The sequence below is a fragment of the Xenia sp. Carnegie-2017 genome, unplaced genomic scaffold, assembly GCF_021976095.1.
Source record: "Xenia sp. Carnegie-2017 unplaced genomic scaffold, XeniaSp_v1 HiC_scaffold_21, whole genome shotgun sequence".
Lineage (NCBI taxonomy): Eukaryota > Metazoa > Cnidaria > Anthozoa > Malacalcyonacea > Xeniidae > Xenia > Xenia sp. Carnegie-2017.
The window spans coordinates 3175288-3201527 of NW_025813484.1; the positions used below are offsets into that span (position 1 = coordinate 3175288).

The 26240-nt window shown below is 37.9% G+C and overlaps 2 protein-coding genes and 1 non-coding gene across 3 annotated transcripts in view; 2 read left to right on the forward strand and 1 right to left on the reverse strand.

Annotated features, from left to right (window-relative positions):
• Positions 1–5: 5 nt before the first annotated feature.
• On the forward strand, positions 6–3328 carry LOC124445018 (lipid droplet-regulating VLDL assembly factor AUP1-like). Its single transcript, XM_046995731.1, is given in 15 exon segments — positions 6–165; positions 984–1121; positions 1210–1294; positions 1408–1476; positions 1547–1686; positions 1774–1813; positions 1886–1930; positions 1997–2070; positions 2152–2218; positions 2293–2380; positions 2448–2515; positions 2517–2589; positions 2676–2755; positions 2838–2956; positions 3103–3328. Coding segments are annotated over 15 exon segments (1176 nt in total). The 5' UTR covers positions 6–121; the 3' UTR covers positions 3149–3328.
• The window catches only part of LOC124444530, a 28411-nt gene continuing 5235 nt past the window's right edge, over positions 3065–26240 (reverse strand). Inside the window, exons 8-52 of the mRNA XM_046995151.1 lie at positions 25562–25768; positions 24652–25055; positions 24436–24580; positions 24053–24134; positions 23904–23990; positions 23209–23266; positions 22754–22847; positions 21535–21622; positions 21089–21143; positions 20536–20602; positions 19457–19522; positions 19270–19370; positions 19161–19200; positions 18466–18544; positions 18252–18356; positions 16704–16741; positions 16532–16610; positions 16397–16464; positions 16064–16184; positions 15813–15919; positions 15651–15750; positions 15443–15540; positions 15025–15138; positions 14826–14939; positions 14656–14749; positions 13990–14064; positions 13720–13772; positions 13492–13576; positions 12482–12616; positions 11649–11795; positions 10610–10824; positions 10400–10538; positions 9689–9742; positions 9493–9573; positions 9247–9299; positions 8957–9091; positions 7212–7287; positions 6940–7000; positions 6775–6866; positions 6649–6696; positions 6431–6553; positions 5477–5554; positions 5333–5381; positions 5158–5256; positions 3065–4602 (exon numbers count right to left, since the gene is read on the reverse strand). Of these exons, the coding sequence (XP_046851107.1) occupies positions 4457–4602; positions 5158–5256; positions 5333–5381; positions 5477–5554; positions 6431–6553; positions 6649–6696; positions 6775–6866; positions 6940–7000; positions 7212–7287; positions 8957–9091; positions 9247–9299; positions 9493–9573; positions 9689–9742; positions 10400–10538; positions 10610–10824; positions 11649–11795; positions 12482–12616; positions 13492–13576; positions 13720–13772; positions 13990–14064; positions 14656–14749; positions 14826–14939; positions 15025–15138; positions 15443–15540; positions 15651–15750; positions 15813–15919; positions 16064–16184; positions 16397–16464; positions 16532–16610; positions 16704–16741; positions 18252–18356; positions 18466–18544; positions 19161–19200; positions 19270–19370; positions 19457–19522; positions 20536–20602; positions 21089–21143; positions 21535–21622; positions 22754–22847; positions 23209–23266; positions 23904–23990; positions 24053–24134; positions 24436–24580; positions 24652–25055; positions 25562–25768 (4555 nt within the window). The 3' untranslated portion in view covers positions 3065–4456. The remainder of the gene's footprint in view (positions 4603–5157; positions 5257–5332; positions 5382–5476; positions 5555–6430; positions 6554–6648; positions 6697–6774; positions 6867–6939; positions 7001–7211; positions 7288–8956; positions 9092–9246; positions 9300–9492; positions 9574–9688; positions 9743–10399; positions 10539–10609; positions 10825–11648; positions 11796–12481; positions 12617–13491; positions 13577–13719; positions 13773–13989; positions 14065–14655; positions 14750–14825; positions 14940–15024; positions 15139–15442; positions 15541–15650; positions 15751–15812; positions 15920–16063; positions 16185–16396; positions 16465–16531; positions 16611–16703; positions 16742–18251; positions 18357–18465; positions 18545–19160; positions 19201–19269; positions 19371–19456; positions 19523–20535; positions 20603–21088; positions 21144–21534; positions 21623–22753; positions 22848–23208; positions 23267–23903; positions 23991–24052; positions 24135–24435; positions 24581–24651; positions 25056–25561; positions 25769–26240) is intronic.
• Positions 4044–4116, forward strand: Trnaa-agc. Its single transcript has one exon. It is a non-coding gene; the product is annotated as a tRNA-Ala (tRNA).

Genomic DNA, 26240 nt, shown 5'->3' on the forward strand with positions numbered 1-26240 from the left:
AGAAGCTGCTTGGAGTGCTAGTGATAAGCAAGCAATTTCAAATTGTTTGGGAAAATCAGTTTATATATATATAAGCGCGTTCATTTAGAATGATTTGAGGTCTCTGCCTTTTTTTTATATCATGACATCGAATACTGGAATAGAAAACTTATTTTATCACAGCAGGTAATATTTTTTTCTATATTGATCGTTTTTGTAGTACCATTTTATTCTTCCTGGCTGCCATGCAGGTGTACACTGGACAGATTGACCGAAAGCGTTTTTTTGTTTCGTCCTGTAGATTGTAATTCCTTCTTTACTATTCCCTTTAAGGGAAATATATGAAAAGAAAGAATATTTAAAAAAATTTGAATTAGCAAGTCCATAACAAGTTACACAGCCAGCCCAAGTATAAAGGGCAAAGTTTGCTTCCCGCTCTCCAAATTTAATAAACTTTGTCAATAAATCGCACCTTTGATAATCTCCTGCTTTTGTCTAAGGAAAAAATAGAAATGTTTTTACTTGATTTTCATTGATTAAACAACATTTATTCAATTGCATGCAACGTGGTGCTTCAATTTTCATTGTATGGATAATTAGGGTAGGCAATGAGTGAGCAAAAAAACAATCTACTTTAAAACCCAAACCACCTTCTCACCTCACATCACCAGGGGCCGGTTACATGAAGCCTGGATAGCATTATCCATTGGATAGCTAAAATTTCCAAACTTGAAAAAAGTGTTTATATTTTTCTTACAATAAAAAAATTTCATAATCTTCGAAACCATATTTTATTCCAGTGATTGCTCATTTCAAAACTTATGTTTTTTGATTTTTAAAGGGTTTTATAAAAGTTTTAAAAAAATTGCTATCCAATGGATAACTGTATCCAAGCTTTGTGCAACTGGCAAGGGGTATTAGGAAGCATATTTGGCTTTTCATTCTTCAGCCAATGGAGAAGATGGCTTGTACTGTCTTGTATTAACTTTTGTTGTTTCTTGCAGATTTCCCAATGGATTGGCACTACTCCCTCTGCCATTTTACCTTCCTCTTGGAATAGTTGTCATGGTAATAAGGATATTTTTCATCGCCCAGTTATATGTGGTGTTATTAATAGTGCCGAAATCATGGATGATAAGACGGTATGGTTAGATATAAGAAAATGGATTGTGCATGAAAGTATAATCCAAAATTTGGCATGTTGTTATGTTTTATAAATGTATACTGTAGATTGCTGTTACGTGTATCTGGTGCCATGTCCGGTTTGATTGTAACTCAGCAAGGAGTGGAATTAGTTCATAGACAGGAATGTAAAGTATGTAAAGTTTTTCAAAATAACAAGTTTCATTTTGTACTACAGTGCTCTGAATTTCTTTAATTATATCCTATAACATGAAACTTATTTGACTCCTTATTTCATAAATTTAGATGATTGTATCAAATCACCTAAGTCCTATGGACAGTTTGGCTTTTGAATCTATTTTACCATGTTTCATGGTAAGGTCAATTGTTTATAGAATCATGGTAACTTCGTTCATTTAAGTTAGAACAAGATTTGTGTTTTGAGGATGCTGTAAGAAACCACATACCAACATTCCTGAGATGGATATTAAAATATGATGAAGTTGAACAAGGCGACCCTGTTCCTTCGCTTGTTTTTCCAGAAGGAGCCACCACTAATGGAACCCAAGGACTTCTTAAGTTTAGGTAGGTACATGTTATGCAAAGACTCTTGACCTGCTTATATATCCAAGTTATTCTTTAGCAAGCTTTACAATCATGTGTTTGTTGTAGTGCAATGCCATTTGATGAAAAGAATGAACGGTTTGTGGTGGTATGCACAAAATATGATTTATTTGGTTTCTAAACCTAGTCCTTTTACTAATAATATTGACAACATTTATAGGCAACAATTACTATATCAAGACCATATTTTGTACAAATTTCTCCGGTTAGTATTGTACTAATACAATAAATAGCATATCAATTTACCAATTAAACATGTCCACACTTACAGTCCGTTCTTGGCAGTTATTGGTGGAGTGATTTTCTTTGGCTAATATTCACACCCTACACTCATATGAAAATAAGGTATGGATTACTTAGATAATGTGTAGCACAGACTTATAAAGTGATTTAATTACATGACTGATAATTTGTTTTTATGTTTAGGTTTTTTGAGCCACCCAAGAGAAAAGACAATGAAAGCAAAGAAGATTATAGTGTTGCAGTTCAGAATGTAGGACGCAATATTTTTTACCAAAGATATTACATTGACTAAAATGAAACCATTTCAATATTTTTTTCATGTAGTTTATGGCAGAGAAACTTGGTATAACCTCCACAAAATTTGATGCAAAAGAGAAAGCAGAGTATACAAAAAGATATTTTCTTGAACAAAGTAATTCGGTTGAACCCCTTCTATTTTTAGTTCCATCATCTTTAAAATAGTTTTTTCAATGCTCTAGGTCAGCGACTAAAAGACTTTTGCAAGTGCTATGTCACATCATCAAGAACGGGATGGTTTTGATAGTACGGTAGAGTCCATGGCTTCTCAAGTGAAAAATGTTTTACCACAGGTGCCAATGTCAGTCATAAGGAAAAATATAAGTATGTACTATTGGAAATGACATTATTTCTCAATGAATTAATGTGTTGGTGAATGCAAGCAATGTGGGGCTGTGTTTCCTTTACAGAAATAACAAAGTGTGTTGACACCAGCATAACAAATTTCTTGGAAGGAAAAGTGTCGTACACACCTGAACAAATAGAAAAGGTGACATTTGAGATTTTACAATTGCAGTACTTGTTGTACTTGTAACTTACATTTTATCATTTCATTTTACACCATCGGACAGACAAGCTCACCAAGCAATAGTAGCAGTAAACCTGCTGATAATTCATTCGGAAAAGACTCAAAGGAAAGGCATTTATCATTTCAAGAGAGAAAAAAGGCATTTATTGCTGCCGCCAGAGAGTAAGTATTTTTTGTGATGTGATCAACTGAAATGTGCCAACATGCTTGGAAGCCTTTCCTTTTGCAAGCAATGAAAAAAAGAAATTTGTACTTGTAAACAAACTTCCATTTTAACGCATTTAAAATAATTTTATTCATTACGTCAGGAACTATCTTGCTAAGCATGGTCTGCCCAAGAGAACAGAACAATGACGTGTTATGTTGGTGGATTATGGACTTCCTATGGATTTAACATGTGCCATCTTTGTTGGTTTAGCCAACAGGTACCATGGAAGAATCAATGGTGAATTATTTATATAATCGCTTGTCTAAGAAATCCAATGTTTTATTGATGTACTAGATTAATATTAAAACATCAAAACATGTTGGTTATTTTGTCTAATTACTTGCTTGTCCTTGTATTCTTCTGACCGGAAATCGAGTTCGACTGACCGGAAGTAAAAGTCGAAGAAGAACGCTTCGTCTAAGTTGATTTGTAATTCACGAAATACATTTGAAGCGATATTTTCAACAAAGTGCTCTTCTAACATTAGGCCATCTTCGACAGCATTCAAGTATAACGTAGATCAAAAGTATTGTGACAATGACGGCCACAGCCATAGCAACCAAAACTATAGCCCAAATGGGCATAATACAATACGAATTTTTGCATTTGTTTGAGCAGCACCACATTCTACCTTCGTCGCATTCGAAAGAGGAATCACAAGAAATACCAACACATCCTGAGGCATTTGTACAATGCTTAAAACCTGTCTTTCCACAACATATTGGTGCCAGAGGAGTTTTACAATCGTCTTTTGTACTACATGACGTTGTCAACGTTCTTTTATTCTGAGCTGAAACACTATGGATGACGAGACATCCATGACTTAAAATAAATGCCAGTAGCAATGAATATGTTCCCATTGAAAAATACATCCACAAACTTTGTGTGTCGTTCGTTTGCTTTGTTTACGGAAATTTATCTCCTTAGAAATTTGCTTTGTAAGCTCGAATTAATTCAAAAGTATTTGAGATATTTTATGAATATTTCACTGAACGACTGCTGCTATGATAATTTGCATACTTTTCGTAGATATTTCTGTCAGGGGGATTAGCTCAAATGGTAGAGCGCGCGCTTAGCATGCGCGAGGTAGCGGGATCGATGCCCGCATCCTCCAATTATATTTATAGTTATCCATAACAATTTTTTCCGCAAATATTATTTTTCCCCTCACCTTTCGATGAACCAACTAACCGAATAAGAAAGTTTATTTGAAAATATAGAGTTATTTCACGGGATTTTCGGGGAAGATATCTTTTGCTGCTACTCGACCCAGGCTTCCTATAGCAGCGCTATCGAGCATGCGTGTTACCACAATACAGTACATATTCACAGAAAATTAATGCTTTTAAAGTAAGAACATAAAAAATTAGAACAATCATTTAAAACATTAGATGTTGAAGCAAATAACAACAACGAGGCTAGAATCGCTGTTACATGTACATGTCTGTTTTCACCTACTTTCGATCATTTTGATTTTCTCTCGCCTGTAATACGATCGCCATTTTATAATCCTCTATCGCTTCGGATCGTTTCGACAATTTCCCTCGGACATCGGCGCGACTTTTGTAAGTCAATGCGTCGCCCGGCTTTAACTGCAACGCTGAAAATAGATCGTTGGACTCAAGTGATGATGACAACGAAGACTTTTAGGGAAATCTTTCGTTAAGACTTACACACGGTAAAATCTCACATAGTAAAAGATATTTAAAGTGTGTTATTGGAGGAACTATATATGATGAAAGTATGCTGTTATGGCTTAATTCTTTGTAAAAATAAAGCAAATCTGCTACGTAACGTCACGTGTGTAAACCACAAAAATGGAAGAAAATGCTTCGTATGAATAACAAGTGCCACATTTGATAGGGTAATGTAATAAAAAATACATGAAACACTTCATCTAACACTGTTAACTTAATGCACTCAAGCTTGACAGTCTCGGGGACCGGACTGTATTGTCCGCTTAATATGGGTATCCTTTTGATTGGGATTGATTTTACGAATTAGATATACATGCGATTAAATCCAAGACTTTAGAGTGTCCGCCTAATACAGAACTGCTTAATGTACAACGCATTAAACAAGCAGCTTTGAAATGTTTTCATGCAGTTCAGACAATCGCCTTATATACTACAATCGTTAACATTCATCGACATACCATGGCTGTAATCTTGTTCTGCATTCTCAAATTGTCCAAGTGAAGCGTACAGATTACCGCGATTGAGATAAATGTGCGCTGAATACGGGCTTAACTCAACTGAATGAAAGAATCGACGAGATTGAAGATACATCTGACTTTGTATTGCACACACACACATAATAACGCTTCTTACTTGCTTTCTGAAAATCTTTCAAAGCCGAATCAAACTGCTTCAACAAGACCTGAGAAATTCGTACGGATAGAAAACTTATCAGGAATGAAATATGAAGAACAAAAACGATAAAACTTGATGAAATACTACTGAGATTCGACTGACTTTAGTGATTGCGTTATTTAGCACTGCGCTTTCATCTTTCGGGTTCCAAGAACAAGCTTTTTCATAATAAGTCAACGCCTGAGAAAAGATGTTGGAGAAAAACTCTTACAATTGGAATATGAATAGTAGAGGTGAATTAGTTTTGCATAAGAATGAGATAATGTGTAAGAATTTACAAAAACGCCTTAGCATATTATGACCGTAGAAATGGCTTCTACATGATCGGTGGAAAAACCAAATTTGTGGAAAAAATATATGCAGTGATGTAGCGAGCTCGTTGACTGGAGAGGAGCGTATAAATTCATATATGCAGTGGCGTAGCGAGCTCGTCGATTGGAGAGGAGCGTATAAATTCATATATGCAGTGGCGTAGCGAGCTCGTCGATTGAGAGGAGCGTATAAATTCATATATGCAGTGGCTTAGCGAGCTCGTCGATTGGAGAGGAGCGTATAAATTCATATATGCAGTGGCGTAGCGAGCTCGTTGATTGGAGAGGAGCGTATAAATTCATATATGCAGTGACGTAGCGAGCTCGTTGATTGGAGAGGAGCGTATAAATTCATATATGCAGTGGCGTAGCGAGCTCGTTGATTGGAGAGGAGCGTATAAATTCATATATGCAGTGACGTAGCGAGCTCGTTGATTGGAGAGGAGCGTATAAATTCATATATGCATCTCTTAATCCGTAGAAAACAATGGATTGCAGAGAAACTTATTACGGAAGAACATGCATGTATGATATATGAATATGTGCCCCCTACTTCCCCCTGCCCCATGTACTGAGATTGCCTCGCCACTTAATATATTGGGATATTTTGATTGGGGTAACTTTTAAATAACCGCAGGGGCATGGCTTGTTATAAGGTAATCACATCATATGGGATAGCAGACACAACATTGTATTGACGAGAAGCAGTAGAACTATAATCGTTTTTTAAAATCCATCAATATACCTGCTTAAACTGCCTTTGTTTAAAATAAAGATTCGCCGCGTTGTAGTATGCTAGGGAATACTCGGGTTCCAGACGTAGAGCAGCTTGATAGTCATTCATGGCATTCACAGTGTCGCCCATAAACTGCAAAGGAAATAAACTGATTGAGTATATTTAATACGAGCAACATGTATAAAGACCAAGATGGCGCGAGCTAGAGCGATAATTCAACACACAACCTGTTGTATAACGCCACGATTTGTCAGAAGTTCAGCAGTTTTGGAAATCTAGCAGTCGTAAAATGTATTTATGATGAGGACAAAAATTTTATGTGATGTTCCAAAAAGCGAACGACAAGTTCGTACTTGTAGACAGTCATTTATGTCGACAAAAGCAGCGAAGGTGTTTGACATTTGTAAGTTGACTATCGCTCGACTTTCAAGAGCTGCTTGTGAACCTGAAATGAAATCGTACAGAAGTCAACGTGAACGTTTCAAGTCATCTTTACTAGATGAATGTGAAAGTTTTACCTCTGTCGACATTCAAAGCGACGGTAAACTGGTCCCAAGCCTTTTGATATTTTCCTTCCACCTTGAAAGAGAAGATCGCGCGCATCCGTCGTTATAGGAAAAGTTTAGATGGAACATAGAAATGTATCAGTGTATCATGTTAGGATTTAGTTGTTCATCATATCCTATGCTACCATACTAAAGTTATATTAATGATACTAAAAAGCAAAGAACAGTATACTGCCGACTACTCTTCTACCTTATTATCCACTTTATACTTTATTATACTATACCTGCAAATTATAGCCAAGGTTTACACGGGCGGACAGGCATGTTGGATCAAGGTGAAGTGCTCTTAGATAATCAAACCTGTAAGTAGACTTAAATGTAAACTCCGAAAGAGATAGTATAACATATGGTGGCTTGTTCCACTATCCTTTCTATAGCAATTAAAGCAAAATGAGATAGAAAAGAAAGTCCAAAAAAATAGAAGCAATGGCAAGGACAAAGGTTTCTAGGTCAAGAATTTTAACCATCTATACCGTAGCGTGATACGTATTTTCAGGGAATCATTGCCACAAATTGACCTCAGAGGAATGGCATGAAACAAATTTGTAACATCTGCAAGGTATTTGTTAGCAGTCGTTTGCGGAGAATTACTACCTTGCATGACGCGTTGCAACAGCATGACCATAATTACTACCTTGCATGACGCGTTGCAACAGCATGACCATAATTACTACCTTGCATGACGCGTTGCAACAGCATGACCATAATTACTACCTTGCATGATGCGTTGCAACAGCATGACCATAATTACTACCTTGCATGACGCGTTGCAACAGCATGACCATAATTACTACCTTGCATGACGTGTTGCAACAGCATGACCATAATTACTACCTTGCATGACGCGTTGCAACAGCATGACGCGTTGCAACAGCATGACCATAATTACTACCTTGCATGACGTGTTGCAACAGCATGACCATAATTACTACCTTGCATGACGTGTTGCAACAGCATGACCATAATTACTACCTTGCATGACGCGTTGCAACAGCATGACCATAATTACTACCTTGCATGACGTGTTGCAACAGCATGACCATAATTACTACCTTGCATGATGCGTTGCAACAGCATGACCATAATTACTACCTTGCATGACGCGTTGCAACAGCATGACCATAATTACTACCTTGCATGACGTGTTGCAACAGCATGACCATAATTACTACCTTGCATGACGCGTTGCAACAGCATGACCATAATTACTACCTTGCATGACGTGTTGCAACAGCATGACCATAATTACTACCTTGCATGACGTGTTGCAACAGCATGACCATAATTACTACCTTGCATGACGCGTTGCAACAGCATGACCATAATTACTACCTTGCATGACGTGTTGCAACAGCATGACCATAATTACTACCTTGCATGATGCGTTGCAACAGCATGACCATAATTACTACCTTGCATGACGTGTTGCAACAGCATGACCATAATTACTACCTTGCATGACGTGTTGCAACAGCATGACCATAATTACTACCTTGCATGACGCGTTGCAACAGCATGACCATAATTACTACCTTGCATGACGTGTTGCAACAGCATGACCATAACTACTACCTTGCATGACGCGTTGCAACAGCATGACCATAATTACTACCTTGCATGACGTGTTGCAACAGCATGACCATAAATACCTTGCATGACGTGTTGCAACAGCATGACCATAATTACTACCTTGCATGACGCGTTGCAACAGCATGACCATAATTACTACCTTGCATGACGTGTTGCAACAGCATGACCATAATTACTACCTTGCATGACGTGTTGCAGCAGCATGACCATAATTACTACCTTGCATGACGTGTTGCAACAGCATGACCATAATTACTACCTTGCATGACGTGTTGCAACAGCATGACCATAATTACTACCTTGCATGACGTGTTGCAACAGCATGACCATAATTACTACCTTGCATGACGTGTTGCAACAGCATGACCATAATTACTACCTTGCATGACGCGTTGCAACAGCATGACCATAATCCATGAAAGCATTGCCACGCCCAATGTAAGCTTCTTTAAAGAATGGATCGCATTCTAACGATTCTGAGTGGCACTTGACCGAGTCTACCAAACGGCCTAATCTGAGAAATATAGATGAGAATGTAAAAGAATCTAGACAGAATGAAGTGTATTTCACAAAAAAATCAAAGGCATACATTTGAAAAGCAGCAGGCACTATAATAATGATATAATGAAGAGAGTCTTGCTACGAACGAGGGTATGATTATTATCTTACTTGTGATAACAGAGTCCAAGTGTGTGGTGAATATTCGGGTTGTTCGGTGACACCTTAACAAAATCAAATCATTCCACAATAGTACTGTCCACTTCATGATATATATGCTTGCGTTCCATAACATCGCTATCACAGGAGAAGTTAGATCATCAACGAAATGCTTCCTTTCAAATGGATGCAGTGCTATCGAAAGTCTTAAAAGAATTATAGTCGTGTTGTTATTTTTCACGTCATAGATAATCGTACCTTTGAAACTTCTTTGAAATCCATCACGGCATTATCCACATCGCCAAGCTCCAGGTACAGCAAGCCCCTGTTCTGCAATACCTTTAATGGAAAGTTTTATGCGATCATTCATTGGATAACGACTGTAACACATGATATACCAAAGCCAACGTCATCCCATGAAGATTTTCGCTGAATACATATAAATCCACATCACCTTCAGATCAAGTTCCCGTGAACACAATAACACTGTGCTGTAATCAATAAGAGCCTGAAATGAACAATTTGGAGTATCAAATCATCTGAGAACTTGGATATCTTCAAAAATGGACCGTCGACAACTCGAGTTTACTTTTATAAGGTTCTTAGAGGTAGGTACACACCATTGATAATAAGATACGAGATCGCAAAGCTCAAAAAAATGATATTTACAAAGTGCTCACTGCCATAATGATATAGAAAATAATTCAAAGATTAGGGAAAGTTCAGCGCAACGTTATATTCAACGCCTGTAGACTCTTCTCGGTCCATAGAGATCGAGTATCAATAAGCTTTTGATCATTTTCATAGTCTATTACATTCATCAATTAAATTTGAACTGTACATCGTCTGCGAAAGTACAGTGGTCACCATCAATGCGATAACGTGGGCACATATAGTTTTTACATATTGTATACTTGAAAGCTCTCGGGAATGCGTGTAGAGTCTCAACCATTGTCTCGACATGAGATGTTCCCGGGGGGGGGGTAATGAATTGCTCGTTGATTTAAATTTAGACATTGGAGAAACTGTGAGGTAATGTAGTCCCGGCAAAAAATAATGAATTCTTCATCGGTAATTGAAAATCAGAAAGAGTGGAGTGCAGAAATCTTTGGTGATTGAAACAATTCGCGAACATGTTTATGAGTCACATGCGCTTCTCCATTACCTTTTGATAGTACTTCAAAGCATGGAAACACACAGCACGGTTAAAGTAGGCCAGTAGACAAGCAGAATCTATGGCAATCGCTTCTGTCAAGTCACGTATAGCCACTTTGAAAGCGGAGATATGAAACTTCAATGCCCCTCTAAAAGGGAACAATTCGTTTCTTTGTTATACATTGAAGATGGAGTTGTGTTTATTCACGATGTAAATTACCTGTAGAGATATGCCCTAACACTTCTTGGTTTAAGTTTTATTGCTTCGTTACAATTCATGATGCCTTTAGAAAAACGACCTTTCATTGCATAGTATACGGCACGACTTAAGAACGCCTGGAATAGTTTGGGATTGATGGCCAGGGCACGATTGAAGTCGTGAATACTTTTTGAATGTTTTAATTTCATTTTGGTTAGACCGCGATTGTAATAGGCCTGAATCATGCGACAGTAAATAAAATAAACAAACATTAAATAAATTCTTATCAAATATAGTTAAGATGTCTGAATGCTGTTGGTGTACGTTCACTGTATACGGTTGTAAGATGATTGTATACTGTTGGTAAGATGTCTGTATACTGTTGGTAAGATGTCTGTATACTGTTGGTAAGATGTCTGTATACTGTTAGTAAGATGTCTGTATACTGTTAGTAAGATGTCTGTATACTGTTAGTAAGATGTCTGTATACTGTTGGTAAGATGTCTGTATACTGTTAGTAAGATGTCTGTATACTGTTGGTAAGATGTCTGTATACTGTTGGTGAGATGTCTGTATACTGTTGGTAAGATGTCTGTATACTGTTAGTAAGATGTCTGTATACTGTTGGTAAGATGTCTGTATACTGTTGGTAAGATGTCTGTATACTGTTGGTAAGATGTCTGTATACTGTTAGTAAGATGGTTGTATACTGTTGGTAAGATGGTTGTATACTGATGGTAAGATGGTTGTATACTGTTGATAAGATGGTTGTATACTGTTGGTAAGATGGTTGTATGCTGTTGATAAGATGGTTGTATACTGTTGGTAAGATGGTTGTATACTGATGGTAAGATGGTTGTATACTGTTGATAAGATGGTTGTATACTGTTGGTAAGATGGTTGTATACTGTTGGTAAGATGGTTGTATGTTGTTGGTAAGTCTATGGATAGCTTCTTAACCACTTGTCGCTTTGCAACAATTTTTCATGCGTCATACACCAAGTAACCTTCCTACACAGAGAATTCGATGACTACATTGTACAATTCCCAAATTACTAACTTCAGCATAATCAGGATTAACTTTGATGGCGTGATTGAACGCGTCAAGGGCGGCAGTTGGATTGTGTAGTTCGGTAAAACAATTTCCAATCATGAAGTAGACGGCAGCCGCTTCAATTGGCATCGGAGTCCGTGGATGCCAAGGTTTCTAACAAAGCATTTAAGAAAACTCAGGAAAACAAACTAAATTCAATGAGGTTACTACATGTATTCCAAAGCCATCATCAGAGAGATTATTCATAATATAAATCCTTTATATAAATCCTTTATATATTTATATCCTATATATTTATATATATATTTATATCCTATATATAAATCCTTTATATATTTATATAAGTATAATCCTTTAAATAATGTAAATATAAATTCATAATATAAATCCTAAAGGATTATATATTGATACATGTAGTTGAAGGTGATTACTTTTTGTGCAAAGAAAATATGAGAGATTCACGTTTTATTCGGTGGTGTAACCAACCCTCGCATTTTGGTTCTACTATATAAATTGTCAACACTTTCATAATTGTCATCGTTGTTTTTTTTTTAGAAATCTGCAGTTTTCGCGGTGACCAAGCAAAGAAAAATTAACATTGCACAACTAAATGAGCGGGCATAAAAATTTTCACAATGGTCTCGGTTCTAGTATACACGGACTCTTTCGTTAAAATACCCGTAGCGTCTTCGTTATAGGTGAATTTTTCGCTAACTTGAATATGGTGCAATATTATGCCCGACTGTGATTGGTCGATTTCGTTGCATTACATCACAAAATAAATGCAATCTTTCCACACACACTCTTGATGAACTTATTGAAGTGAATATAATATTTACCAGGTTGGATATGGCTCTTTTGAAACTGGCGATGGCATTCTCGTATTGCTTTGCTTTCATACACGTCTTTCCCAACAACACGTACATATCTGCTACGGGGGAAATACGGGCTGCTCGCGTAAGAATATCAATCGCCTACCAAACATGGCAATGGATCCATTAGTAAAGTAAATGGTTTGAACCCGGGAGTATCGTTACATGTTTGTAAATGTAGATCGTTCAGGTTGGTATAGTCTTGAGAAGGACTGTTTTTGAGTTTTTAGGTTGTCGAAACGTCAGTCAACAACAACAAAAACAGTCCTTCTCAGGACTATACCAACCTGGACGATCTACATTTACAAACATGAATGCATTAGTACAAATCACACGACGTGTGTACAGCGTTGAACTAAAATACAAGGAACGCTACCGATAATAGAAAAGTCTTGAAGCTAAATTTTACACCCAGACACGCGAGATTACACATACACACGCGTGTGTAGTCAATCAATTTTCAGTATCTCGAATCACCACACACGCGCGTCTGGGTGTAATCTCGCGTGTCTGGGTGCAAGATTTGGCTTCACTTATTTGCTTCAGGTGGCGTTCCATGTATTTTAGTTCAATTGTGTACAGTTACGTAGCCAAACTGCAGGTTTGGTCGTGCTATGTAAGATTTAGAAGTCATCGTTATTCATTTCTTTGGGAATTTATTGCTTTAAAAGTAAAAACCGAAGTATTGACAAAACAAAGTAATAGACAGGCCACGACACATCAGTTAAAGTTGTACAACCTCCCGGGGCGGACTCGATTGAAGCTACAATCACCTCTTCTCCAAGAGACTTTTACGTTTATATCAATGACATGCAAGTACACTAAAGGTTACATTTAGCAAAATGTTTTGTAACACGTGACTCAGAATAATTTGGAAAGAGATACAAAGAGACATAAACCTGATCCCATGAGATACACTTTCATGATCATCTTAAATTGCTATAGCTACTATATATAGCTTGTTGACGAACACGTACCTTTTCATGATCTTGCAAAAATGCATATACGACAGCCTGTTGAGTTGCGGAGCCTCCAAGTCCTTTACTTAGTTCGGCAGCTTGTCTAAAAACAACACACTCGACATGCAGACAACCCTTCAATGCACAATATAAAATCATCAGAAGCACAAACTATTAAATTGCGACTTCTTCTCGGAGCTAAACATACGTGGGATAAATTAAGGCGCATACGACTTACTGACTGACCTTATGTGAAAACTTGCCAAGTCCAGTTTATTTTGTTTCAAGAGAAGTTTCCCCTACAAAAAAATGATACTAGATGAACAAGTTCGCTCCTCGAAGAATAAGTGTATCGCCCGTGTTGCTCAAGGTGAATAAACTTTATACAAAGAGACTCAATTCTATGCAGAACTTTTCTTAGTGAGAAAAAAATTTCCCAACTCCCCCTGGTTACCTGGTATTTCGCAGTGTCTGATTAAAGGTAAAAGTTGATCGGTACAATAACGAAGCCCTTACCCTCGCGATGCGATAGTCGGCGTTGTTTGGATGTAGATAAATAGCTTTGGTAAAATCATTTATCGCCTCTTTGATCTAAAGAAATACAGATTTTGTGATACTTCTAGGGATAACACACAAATGAAGTCAAGGCTCGATGGCCAGGGGGGCGTGTTATTTTTCTTGAACTGGTATGGTGAAATCCCCAAACTGAAGTTTCCACAGGAGGTATGTTTGTGTCAAGGACTAGCTGGCATAAGTAATGCCGTGTTTTCATAGAGTTTGACGTCATTTCCGCGTATTTGTATAACATGGAATGATTCCTAGAATATGGTATTGCCGTGTCAAGGTTGGACAAGGACGCCATCTTGAAAGGTGGCAAAAAGCAAAAGTCAAAATGAAAAATAATTTAAAAGAAAGTTTAAAAAAACAGTCTAATAAAACATTTAAAAAATCAAACTTAGACTAAGAGCTTTGCAAATGTCCACCAACTCGGGAAAAGCAGTTATTCATCGTAAATATCGTCAGTTTTACCACCTTTCAAGATGGCGGCCTGCCTCACTCGTAACTATAGAATTTTGGCGCAGTCACGTATCTTGTAGATTGGGTTCTAGGTCAGAGATAGTACATTCACATGTATAATATTTTCCTATTCGATGGTGCAATTGTAAACGTGTTTCCACTTACGTTTCCAATATTCTCGTACGCTTCAGCACGGCAGAGGTGAGCTCGAACGTACGTGGGATCAACACGAAGTGCAGCCGAGAATCGTTTAATTGATCTATACAACATACAAAGATGGTAGAATTTGCTGAAAAAACTCCAAACCCGTTGCACGATTTCATGGACATTCTCACCTTGGATAGTTGGAGTATTTAGCGATGAAAATCAAGCCAATATTGACATGCGCACTGGGAATGTTGTTGTCAAGCTGCAAGGCGGACTCCAAGTCACTGAGTGCCTCTTCCCAACTAAGATTGAAGATCGAAGGTAGAATTTATGAAATGCTTTGATAATAAAAGCGTCGAGCATTTTAAGGACAAGAATAAAACCGACCGCTTCAGATCCGTATAAACAATCGCACGATGCAAATATGAGTACACGTTGTCGACCGTACAGTCCAATAATAAAGAGATGCTTAAATCTTGTAGAGCTTTTTGGGGATTGATTCTACGGAAAATTAGACAAATGAATCGTATGATATAGAGTGTAAATTATGTGCGATGGCTTTGCAACGGTAGTGCAACCATTGGAGGATGGGACGAGGGCGGGGGAGGGGAGGGTGGCTTAAGTTAAAAACAACTTTTGTTGGCAGGTCAGATCTAAGTGTTGAAAGCTAACGGGCCGAGGGATATGCAGTAGTAAAGACTTCATTTGAAATCTTTTCATAATTTCATTTGAAAAGGGCCTTCGGCCGGGCCTCGTCAATCAAGCGACTGTTTATATATGAAATACAATAATCGTTCAAGCCTACTTTCTAAGCAAGCAGCCACGGTGATAAAATCCTTCTTTACTTCTTGGATTCAAATGAACAGCGAACGAAAGATCTTTAAGCGCCAAATCGAAAATTCCCTTAAATATGAAAAACTCCATTCGTTGCAATGGACGAAAGAGCAAAGAAATTCATGAATCGATTTTTTGCAGCACGACACTTGTACAAAGAAAACGAGTAAGTGACAAACCATTTTGGCATGAGATTTTCCTCTGAATAAGTAAGCTTTAGCGTCCAATGGATCCTGCTTTAACATGGCTGTGAAGCACTTTACTGCTGCGGGCAAATGTCTAAATAGATTTATACTTTAACGATGACTGAGCTGCTTCACAAAGCCTGCGGTGTACCTCACCTCTGGTTGAAGTTATGGCAACCGATGTAAAATATAGCATCTGTTTTACTTGGTTCTAACTTTGAGGCTTTTTGATAATCGTCTAGTGCGAGAACAACATCACCGCGCTATAAATTAAATGACACACGTGTAACTCAATCTTTGATTGAAAGATTGAAAGATTGTAACTAAAGATTGAAAGATTGTAACTTAGAAAGATGAAAGAGAAACGAAGCAATGCAGCGAGGCTACCATGCAAAAGAAATAAAAACCTCGACAAACAACGCTGCTCTTTGATAGTATGTTGTTGCATTATCAGGATCCAGTTTAATGGCTTGAGAATAATTCAAGATTGCCATCGTACTGTCACCTAACGACTTGTAGATGTCGGCCCTATAAAATTAAAGCAAAATGTATAGAAGATTCAAGTGGAAAAATTCTAGTATCAATAGAAAATAAGATTCAGAATGGTCAATATAAATTGCCGCATAAAATAAGCGTTAACCATACATTGCACTTTACTCTGCCAGGCAATTTAGCAGCAGGAAAAGAATACAAAGCTGATCTGGTAAAATTATGATGACATAGTGTCGTGTTTGTAGTACCTTGATAAATATACTTTGACGATTCGGCTATTTTGTTTCGTTATAAATGTCAAGTCCTCCAAAGCTTTCTGAGGGAAATCAAGAAAGTTTTTTGAGCCTTTAACGAGACGATGGTAAAACTGCCAAGTGTCCTACCTTGAGATTGTCATTGAGAAGATGTAAGAGATGCCGCTGCCAACGACTCACTAATAGTTGGGGCTCAAGCTCCACGGATCTGCAGAAACAGAAACTCGAAGGAATTAATACAAACTTTCGTGGCAACTCGTGAAAATAAAGCGCTTCCAAATAAATCAGATAATCTACTAACCGATCCAAATCACTCCATGCTTTCTTGAGAAAACCGAGCTGTAAAGAGATTTATGAAGTTGTAAGACAGTCATCAATCGCAGTTTCGGTCATTCAAACATTAAGTTAAAAAAAGTTGCAGGCAAATACTTCAATTAGATATGACTTTAGGAGATTTTGGATTAAAATTTTCGATACTACATCATTTTGCACAAAATTGTATGTCATTGGTCAAACTAATACAGGTTAGTTTGTCTAACCTTCCTGTAAATGGCTCCTCTCCGTGCTAGTCATTGGTCAAACTAATACAAGTTAGTTTGTCTAGCCTTCCTGTAAATGGCTCCTCTCCGTGCTAGTCATTGGTCAAACTAATACAAGTTAGTTTGAGTAACCTTCCTGTAAATGGCTCCTTTCCGTGCTAATCATTGGTCAAACTAATACAAGTTAGTTTGACTAACCATCCTGTAAATGGCTCCTCTCCGTGCCAGTCATTGCTCAAACTAATACAAGTTAGTTTGAGTAACCTTCCTGTAAATGGCTCCTCTCCGTGCTAGTCATTGGTCAAACTAATACAAGTTAGTTTGACTAACCATCCTGTAAATGGCTCCTCTCCGTGCTAGTCATTGCTCAAACTAATACAAGTTAGTTTGAGTAACCTTCCTGTAAATGGCTCCTCTCCGCGCTAGTCATTGGTCAAACTAATACAGGTTAGTTTGAGAAACCTTCCTGTAAATGGCTCCTCTCCGTGCTAGTCATTGGTCAAACTAATACAAGTTAGTTTGAGTAACCTTCCTGTAAATGGCTCTTCCGTGCTAGTCATTGGTCAAACTAATACAGGTTAGTTTGTGTAACCTTCCTGTAAATGGCTCCTCCCCGTGCTAGTCATTGGTCAAACTAATACAGGTTAGTTTGAGTAACCTTCCTGTAAATGGCTCCTCTCCGTGCTAGTCATTGGTCAAACTAATAGTTTGTCTAACCTTCCTGTAAATGGCTCCTCTCGTGCTAGTCATTGGTCAAACTAATACAGGTTAGTTTGTCTAACCTTCCTGTAAATGGCTCCTCTCCGCGCTAGTCATTGCTCAAACTAATACAAGTTAGTTTGAGAAACCTTCCTGTAAATGGCTCCTCTCCGCGCTAGTCATTGCTCAAACTAATACAAGTTAATTTGAGTAACCTTCCTGTAAATGGCTCCCCTCCGTGCTAGTCATTGGTCAAACTAATACAAGTTAGTTTGTCTAACCTTCCTGTAAATGGCTCCTCTCCGCGCTAGTTATTGGTCAAACTAATACAAGTTAGTTTGAGAAACCTTCCTGTAAATGGCTCCTCTCCGTGCTAGTCATTGCTCACACTAATACAAGTTAGTTTGAGAAACCTTCCTGTAAATGGCTCCTCTCCGTGCTAGTCATTGGTCAAACTAATACAAGTTAGTTTGACTAACCATCCTGTAAATAGCTCCTCTCCGTGCTAGTCATTGGTTAAACTAATACAAGTTAGTTTGTCTAACCTTCCTGTAAATGGCTCCTCTCCGCGCTAGTCATTGGTCAAACTAATACAAATTAGTTTCACTAACCTTCCTGTAAATGGCTCCTCTCCGTGCTAAATACAAAGCCAGCGTTTCGGACTTTTCCGATTCCTTTATCCACTCGGAAATCTTTTCAGCCTCTCGCAACAAATCCTGTGAAAGCATCCAATCAATCATTCATCGAAACATACAGTGACGGACAAACAACAAATCGAGGCACGGAGCCAGAAATTGTAAACTAAAAAATTTTTAGTGTCCACACCTGGTATATTTGCCGACTAGTTTCGTCAAAGTTCGGTTCAATAACTTGTATCTCATCCAAAATCTCGGGCGTCACAGCTCTAGATATAACATGACAACGACATATGCGAGCTCTGTTGGATTGCAGGTGTTTTTATCAAGCGAATATATGTGAGAAAAAGGAACGTAGTGTCTGAAAAGCAGCAATGTCACAAAATGATTGGTAAAATGAGCAACGGTTATTTTTTGAATATGTTGTAGCGCTTTTTTTGAAATGTCCGCGTTAAGGCATTTTGTTTCCAATTTGATAGGTCTTTTCAACGTGCTTGACAGAAAAAGTTACGATACAGCCATGCTAGGTTTTTAACGAAAAATTAGCTGCGATTTACCCTTGAAAATTCAATTGATCTGACCGTGTGCAAATGAACACGGAACTATTTACTACCATAACAAAATATTTCGCTTTTGTCTATTTTGTCTGTCTATTGTTCAGAAAATACCTGTTGGAACTATATTTGGAATTAAATCAAAAGCAGATGGCATCAATACATTTGTAAAATAGTATTGATGCCATCTTCTGATTCTCACAACACCCGGATGTACGTATGGGTTTTTAAATTCACGAAGGACACAGGAAAATTTGCTTAATATTAAACTTATATCTGACGTAGTAGAGATTTGACGTAATATAGCTAGGCAATGTAATTTGGATGATACCCTGTTGAAGTCTCGCCATCCGCTACAGTGCTCATCATTTCTATAAAAGGAACACAGATGATACTAATGCGCTACTAGGAACTCGTGTAAAGACGGATGACGAACAAACCTTGAAGAGCCACGGGCGTTTTCGATTTTGGGGGACCCACGCCATCGAGCCATTTAAACCAATATTCATCTTGAACCCAGAAAAACAATTCATCTCCAGATCTTAATAAGAAATGCAACAAGGAGAACTCGATTTTAGGGTTCACAATCGTGATGACTGTTTGAACTATGACATGGACAATACTTACAGGTTTTCGTGATCCAAGATTCTATGGTCAAGCACGCTGGGTAAACTAGGAAAACGGGTCAATGTCCTAAAAGAAAGCAGGCTGGGTAAACTAGGAAAACGTGTCAATGTCCTAAAAGAAAGCACGCTGGGTAAACTAGGAAAACGTGTCAATGTCCTAAAAGAAAGCACGCTGGGTAAACTAGGAAAACGTGTCAATGTCCTAAAAGAAAGCACGCTGGGTAAACTAGGAAAACGTGTCAATGTCCTAAAAGAAAGCAGGCTGGGTAAACTAGGAAAACGTGTCAATGTCCTAAAAGAAATCATTGCAAATGTTCATAACTTCTCTTCTATAGTTGCAAAAAGTGACAGGTTCAATTCTTATTCTCTTTACAAGAAATGAATCTGACTTGTTTTCATCGCTCATTCTGACGTCTGCACATTAAAATGTACATACGACACAAATTTTTTTTATCGTCCTAAGCAAAGGATTTCCTTCCTCGTGTGCTATGTAAGTTTTTGGGATAAGTAAATTTGAGGATTTACGTTCAGTCATTTTCTAACGAACAAATCTTAAAATCATGTTTTACTTGAGAAATTTGCTGGTTTTTTGTTCAACTGAAAGTTCCTAAAAATGCTATGAAAACTGATCACTTACCTAATACATAATTCATAAGAAAATATGAAAGTAAAAGCTATGTAGAAATTAGGAAAGACTCACCAATAAATCTCAGATTTTCAAATCCCAACAGCCTCAATAGTTCTCGAAGTAAGCATGCAAAAATCTTTGTTAAAAAGAAAGTCCATTGCAGTTTAAGGAAATCATACAATGAACATGTTTGTAATATATGTTACCTTGAAAGCCAAAAATACAGTAAAAAGTTTTTTCTGATCAGATAATAGCCAGAGGCGTAACTAGAACGTTAATTGGGGGGGGGGTGTATATTCATATATTCACTTGTCCCCTACTGATTTCTTTGGAAATTCAAATTACTTTCAAAAGAAATCAATAGAGCACAACGGAATATATGAATATGCACCCCCCAATTAACGTTCTAGTTACGCCTCTGATAATAGCATTTGACAAAGTACGCAGCTTACTTTTCATGTGATGGGAATTCTTGCGACTTTGATCTGTTAAAGTAAAACAAGAGAAGTGAGAAACGTGCTATAGAAAGATTAGTAATTCATCGCTACAGTAGATAAAGTAGTAGATTCAAAGCTAGTGTTTGCGCAAAAAAAACAAATGTAGAGAGAAGTCAAACACTAAAAATGAATACAAAAGTAGAGACGTCGAGGTAACTCGTTGATATTTCGTCAGTAACATACGGTTATATTAAATAAAGTATTGTAGATTAATCGCTAACGTAGTGCTGACACATAAAAAGCCCCAAAAGTAGAGACAAATCAAACACTAAAATAAGTACAAAAATGCGGAGGTTGAGACAACTCATTGTTATCTTGGTATCTCGTCCTTTTATTACACTAAATAGTGCACCCATTACTAACGGATGTAGACGCAAAGACACACAAAAATGAGAGAAAAGTAGGTACAAATTAGACCTGCAAACACAAAAAGCAAATACAAAAGAGGCCAAATATAGACACAAAAGTAAGCGATAAGTTGGGTAGGTTGATGTAACTCTCGTTTCACCTGCGAAGAAGTTTAGATGAATTTTCAACAGCCTCGACGCTTTCTTCTTCAATACCTGTCAGCAAATAACGATGAAGAACAGTTGAACTTTGATACAACAAAGATAAATAAAAAATCCTAATCTCGCGTAAATTGAGACGTGCTATGTAAGGTCTTCTTTTAAAAAAACAATACGTGGATAACAGCATGTACAACGTATGTGTGAATTACTTGTCCCTCTGACTACTCTGCTCCATAAAGACGTTTTTGATAGTAAAAATAGCTTGGAAGCAATGACAAAGAACACAGCCTACTAGATACCTGACTCCACCGAAATTTATAGCAAGCTACCAGTGAAGCAAGCCACTGTTTTGAAAGCTAGCAAAACTCATTGATTTTCTTGTAGTTTTGAAAACACTTCCATAATACAACAGAGAAAATTCAAAAGTGAAACGACTGCTTCGTACTTTGGTTTTCTTCGTCCTTTCTTTTTCCTTCGAGGCGTCTTTCCTCTCCTTCTTCGCGTGAGTTGTTTGATACTTACGAGAGCCCTTCCTGAAAGCGGCAGAAATATTGGGAAAGATCAAAGCTTGATGACAACGAAATATTTGAATGCAAGAATATGAAGAACAAATTAAGGGGCTGATACATTAGCCAGAGTAGCCTGGATTCAGTCAAGCGATAAATGACTTTGGAAAATGAAAACGATTCAATACTCATCATCAGATAAATCTTCTCTGGCATTTTCACAGTATTCTGGTTTCATAACTGCACAAAACATTTAGAATTACAGCAACCAATTTGGCCTAATTTGAAAATTACAACAGGAATGACTTGCGGCGCTCAATAAACAGCTGTAATTTTTACGCTTGAAGTTTTGACTCCTTTCAATATCTCGAAATCATTTCACGCCTCACTGAAAGTCGGTTAGACGGGATCATGTAAACAGCCCCTGACTGATAGAAGACGATAAACATGAAATCGACATCGTTTCAAGTAATACCAATGTTAATGCTGCACTAACAGAAGTTTGATATTTTACCTTATAAGATACAGACCATAAAATAACGTTAGAGATTTAACAATAAAAAAATCTGCTACTTAGATAATGCAAGGTAATAAGATTAGCCTATAGTAAACCTGTATTAAGCGGTCACCTTTGGGGATTCCCGTGGGATCGACTATAACCGTAGTTAAATACAACACAGTAAATTTTGGTATTGAAATTTTGACAAATTGGTAAATTTCCAAAGGTCTCTTTTGCATCCGGTATATAAAAATGTCATAGTCGAAAGTGGCGACAGCCAAAAATAGTCCCAAATCTTTGCTTGCATCAGCATAAAGACTTTGACAAGTCCCAGAAGAAAAAGTGAATGACATAATGTAGAATTGTAACGGCTATGGTTACTTACCGGACGATTCATTCAGCTTCGAAAAACAACGAAAGATTAAGTTTGGAGCCTTTTGAAAGGGAGCCGCGTCCGCTTTATACTAGACGACCGTACAGGAAAAGTCATTTAATAGCATTTATATTAAAAAAGTTTAGGACAGTGCTACATACTCGTTTGAAAAAGGAAGACTTCTCTCGAAAAACTCCCGCCTCGTTAGCAACCAATCAAATCATGTACGATTCATCAAAACAACCGCTGACTGACAAAACCCATATGACATCACAAAAAAACTCACCTCAATTTAGATGTTGTTTTTATCGTGCTCGAGATGCATGACGTCGTGTCGTCGATGACATCTTCTTCCTTCTCTGTTCGATCCGTTTCAGAATCTATGAATTCAACAGAGAGACAGTTACAGCTGGTACAGGATATGGAAACGCGATCCTCTAGAAGGAGTAAGCGAATGATGGGCGCTTGGGTGTGGTCATGTACGAAAAAAGTCCCATTTTGACCGGACGTTTCATCGATGTTCTCGACCGAAATCATCACTTCATATGATAATGAAAAAAATTTTTCCCACGAAATGCATTTGTTTCCTTAAGTTCATCACTTGCAATATATATCAACCTTTTCAAACAACGAGGTGCAGGATACAATGAACCACAATCAAAGAGGAAGGACTGTCTATCCCAAATATTGTCAAATTTTACTTGTACGCATAAAATTGAACAAAATAGAAAATTCATTCACCTTCTTTTACCGACGATGGTTTTTCAAATGAACGGATGTTTTCTTTCTCCTCTTTCGCCTGAACGATTATCAATGCAAATTTCAACATCAGCGAGAAATGTGATCAAGGACAATCGATGTCAGAGAGGGAGAGACTACGAAGCATCTCGAGAGGAGAGATGTAACATAACGAAGAATGAGAGACGTCATGATCGAAGGAAAGAGACTCCTTGCAGGTGTACAGATGATTTTGAAATAAAAAATGTTACTGAATGTTACTAAATGTTACTGAAATAAAAATTAAAACCTCGACGCTGGCATTTACTGTCGTCTCTCCGAAACTATCGTTGTTACTTCTTAAAAAAAGTGAGATGTCTTTGATTTTTTTTTAACCCGGGAGTATCGTCAAATGTTTGTAGATGTAGATTGTCCAGCTTAGTAGAGTCCCGTGAAGGACTGTTGGTGTTGTTGTTGACTGACGTTTGGACGACCCTAGCGGAACTCTGAAGATGACTACCACTAAGGTTGTCGAAACGTCAGTCAACACCAAAAACAACACTCCTTCTCAGGACTCTACTAACCTGGACGATCTACATCCACAAACATGTAATAATTATCATTATATAAAGTCGGCTTTTCCATTGTTAAGACATTCATTAGAAGATAATATGCTAAGAATACGGACACACTCACTGCACGCAAGGTAAAATGCATACCGTTTGTATAACATCTCTACCCTTCTCAGGTAGAAGAATCGCCCTGTCACTTTTCATGTTTTCCAGTAATTCTTTCTGCTGGTGTAGCTAGAAGAAGGCAAATGCACCCAATTAAAAACATCAAAGGAGAATCGCAGTAATAACCATACCTCTCTCATACTGGCGTCGTAACCAGTATCAAAACACAAGCTAACATCGCAACTTAGGTCAGGTTGGGAGAACCGTTTCGCTCTAAATCAAAGGTGTAGAAGTGAAATTTAGACTGGAGTGCGTAGTTTAGCGTTTATCGTTATCCACGAGGAATGTGGGCACACATGACCATAAATGCTAGGAAAATGCAAATAAAGAATGGATAAAGAGGATTTGTGACTCCACATGCACCAAGGAAAAAGGTCAAGTTATCAGTGGGGAGTCCGACTTATATATAAGCCAGCAGGGGCTATGTTTACTTCACTTTTCACCTTTCTTACAGACACAAGTATTTTTCAATCGGTCGCTAGACTAGCTTTCAATAGCAGGCACAACATCTTACTTGAAATTTATGACGTCGGAGAATATTTTATCATCGTCGTTCGCATTTTTCACGGCGGGCAACGCGAACGAATCCTTCATTTTTGCCATATGTCGACGTGCGTCGAGAACCGAGAGAAATCGTTCTGATCCTTCATTTTCACTCGCTACACAATGATACAAGTAACTTGTTTTAGATAGTTTAAAGCTTCAAAGTGATGGGAGCTCGTACCATTACCTGAGCTCATGTTTCGCGATGATAGTACACGGACATCATTCTCTTGCTTGATGTTGGGTTTAACTTCAGAGTGATGGGAACTCGTACCATCACCTGAGCTCGTGTTTCGCGATGATAGTACACGGACATCACGGACATTATTCTCTTGCTTGATGTTGGGTTTAACTTCAGAGTGATGGGAACTCGTACCATCACCTGAGCTCGTGTTTCGCGATGATAGTACACGGACATCATTCTCTTGCTTGATGTTGGGTTTAACTTCACAGTGATGGGAACTCGTACCATCACCTGAGCTCGTGTTTCGCGATGATAGTACACGGACATTACTCTCTTGCTTGATGTTGGGTTTACGAGATAATTGGTCCATGATGCAAGAGAACGAACCATGAGCACGTTCCAACACTCTAAAGAAGTTACATCAAATGAGAGCTTTGAGGTTTAACGATGAAAAACTGGAATTCCGGTTTCATAACACGAGAACGGGTGATGGGAAGCTAATACTTTCTGTACACACTTAACTCGAATGAGCAATCTTTATTGTAGCCATGGACGGATTTTTTTTTTACGGGAATCGTAAAACAAAATCTAAGGGGTTGAGCTGTTGAGAGTGACGTAAGACAAAGTAAGGGTCAAGATTTTAGAACCGTATATGTAGTGTAGCCACCAAAGGTAGCGTAAAGAGTTAAAACGTTGCTCAGAAAAACTCAGTTAAACTGTACTGTTGACTTATTTTGGCAAAAAAATTTTTTTTGGGGGGGGGAGGGTCGAATTTTTTCTTAGAAGTAGAATAATTTATTTGGTGGTTGAAATCTGACAATGATGGGGGGAAACGAGCTGCGCTTCCCTCCCCCCAGAAAATCTGTTGATGACTGTAACCATGCTTCCTCCACTCATACTCCAGCCTCAGTACCTTTTCCTAGCTTGAGCATCTTCAGGATCTTCATCGTCAATGTTGCCCTCGTCTTCCTCTGAAACCTGTTGCGTTCCCACAATGGAGTCGTGTACAACTTCCGACGTGTTCTTTAAAACGGATCCTCCAAAATAAGAGGGAAACATCCGACTTCTGATCGTGAGCGGTGAGAGATGAAGCTTAGGAGGAGCTGGGGACCAGTAAAACCTTTAAAAACAAAGCAAAAGTAGAAGAAATACAAGGATTCGGGCAGTAGAGAGTTGAGGTGTACCACGAAATGCTCATATCAAGGTGCTCTCACGTTAAGGCATCAAAAAGAAAATGAAAAGTATAAACTATATCTGTAAACTACATTTTCAAAATAATGCATGAAGGAATAACGGTTTTAGTTTTTTTTATAGAAAGTTGAGCAGTTCGCTGGTCTCATTCGTACGTCATACTTGAACTACTCTACCAGCAGTAACTTTATACAGTAACTTTAAGAAGGTTCGCTGGTCTCATTCGTACGTCAAACTCAAACTACTATACAAGCAGTAACTTCATACAGTAACTTTAAGAAGGTTCGCTGGTCTCATTCGTACGTCAAACTCAAACTACTATACAAGCAGTAACTTCATGCAGTAACTTTATGAAGGTTCGCTGGTCTCATTCGTACGTCAAACTCAAACTACTATACAAG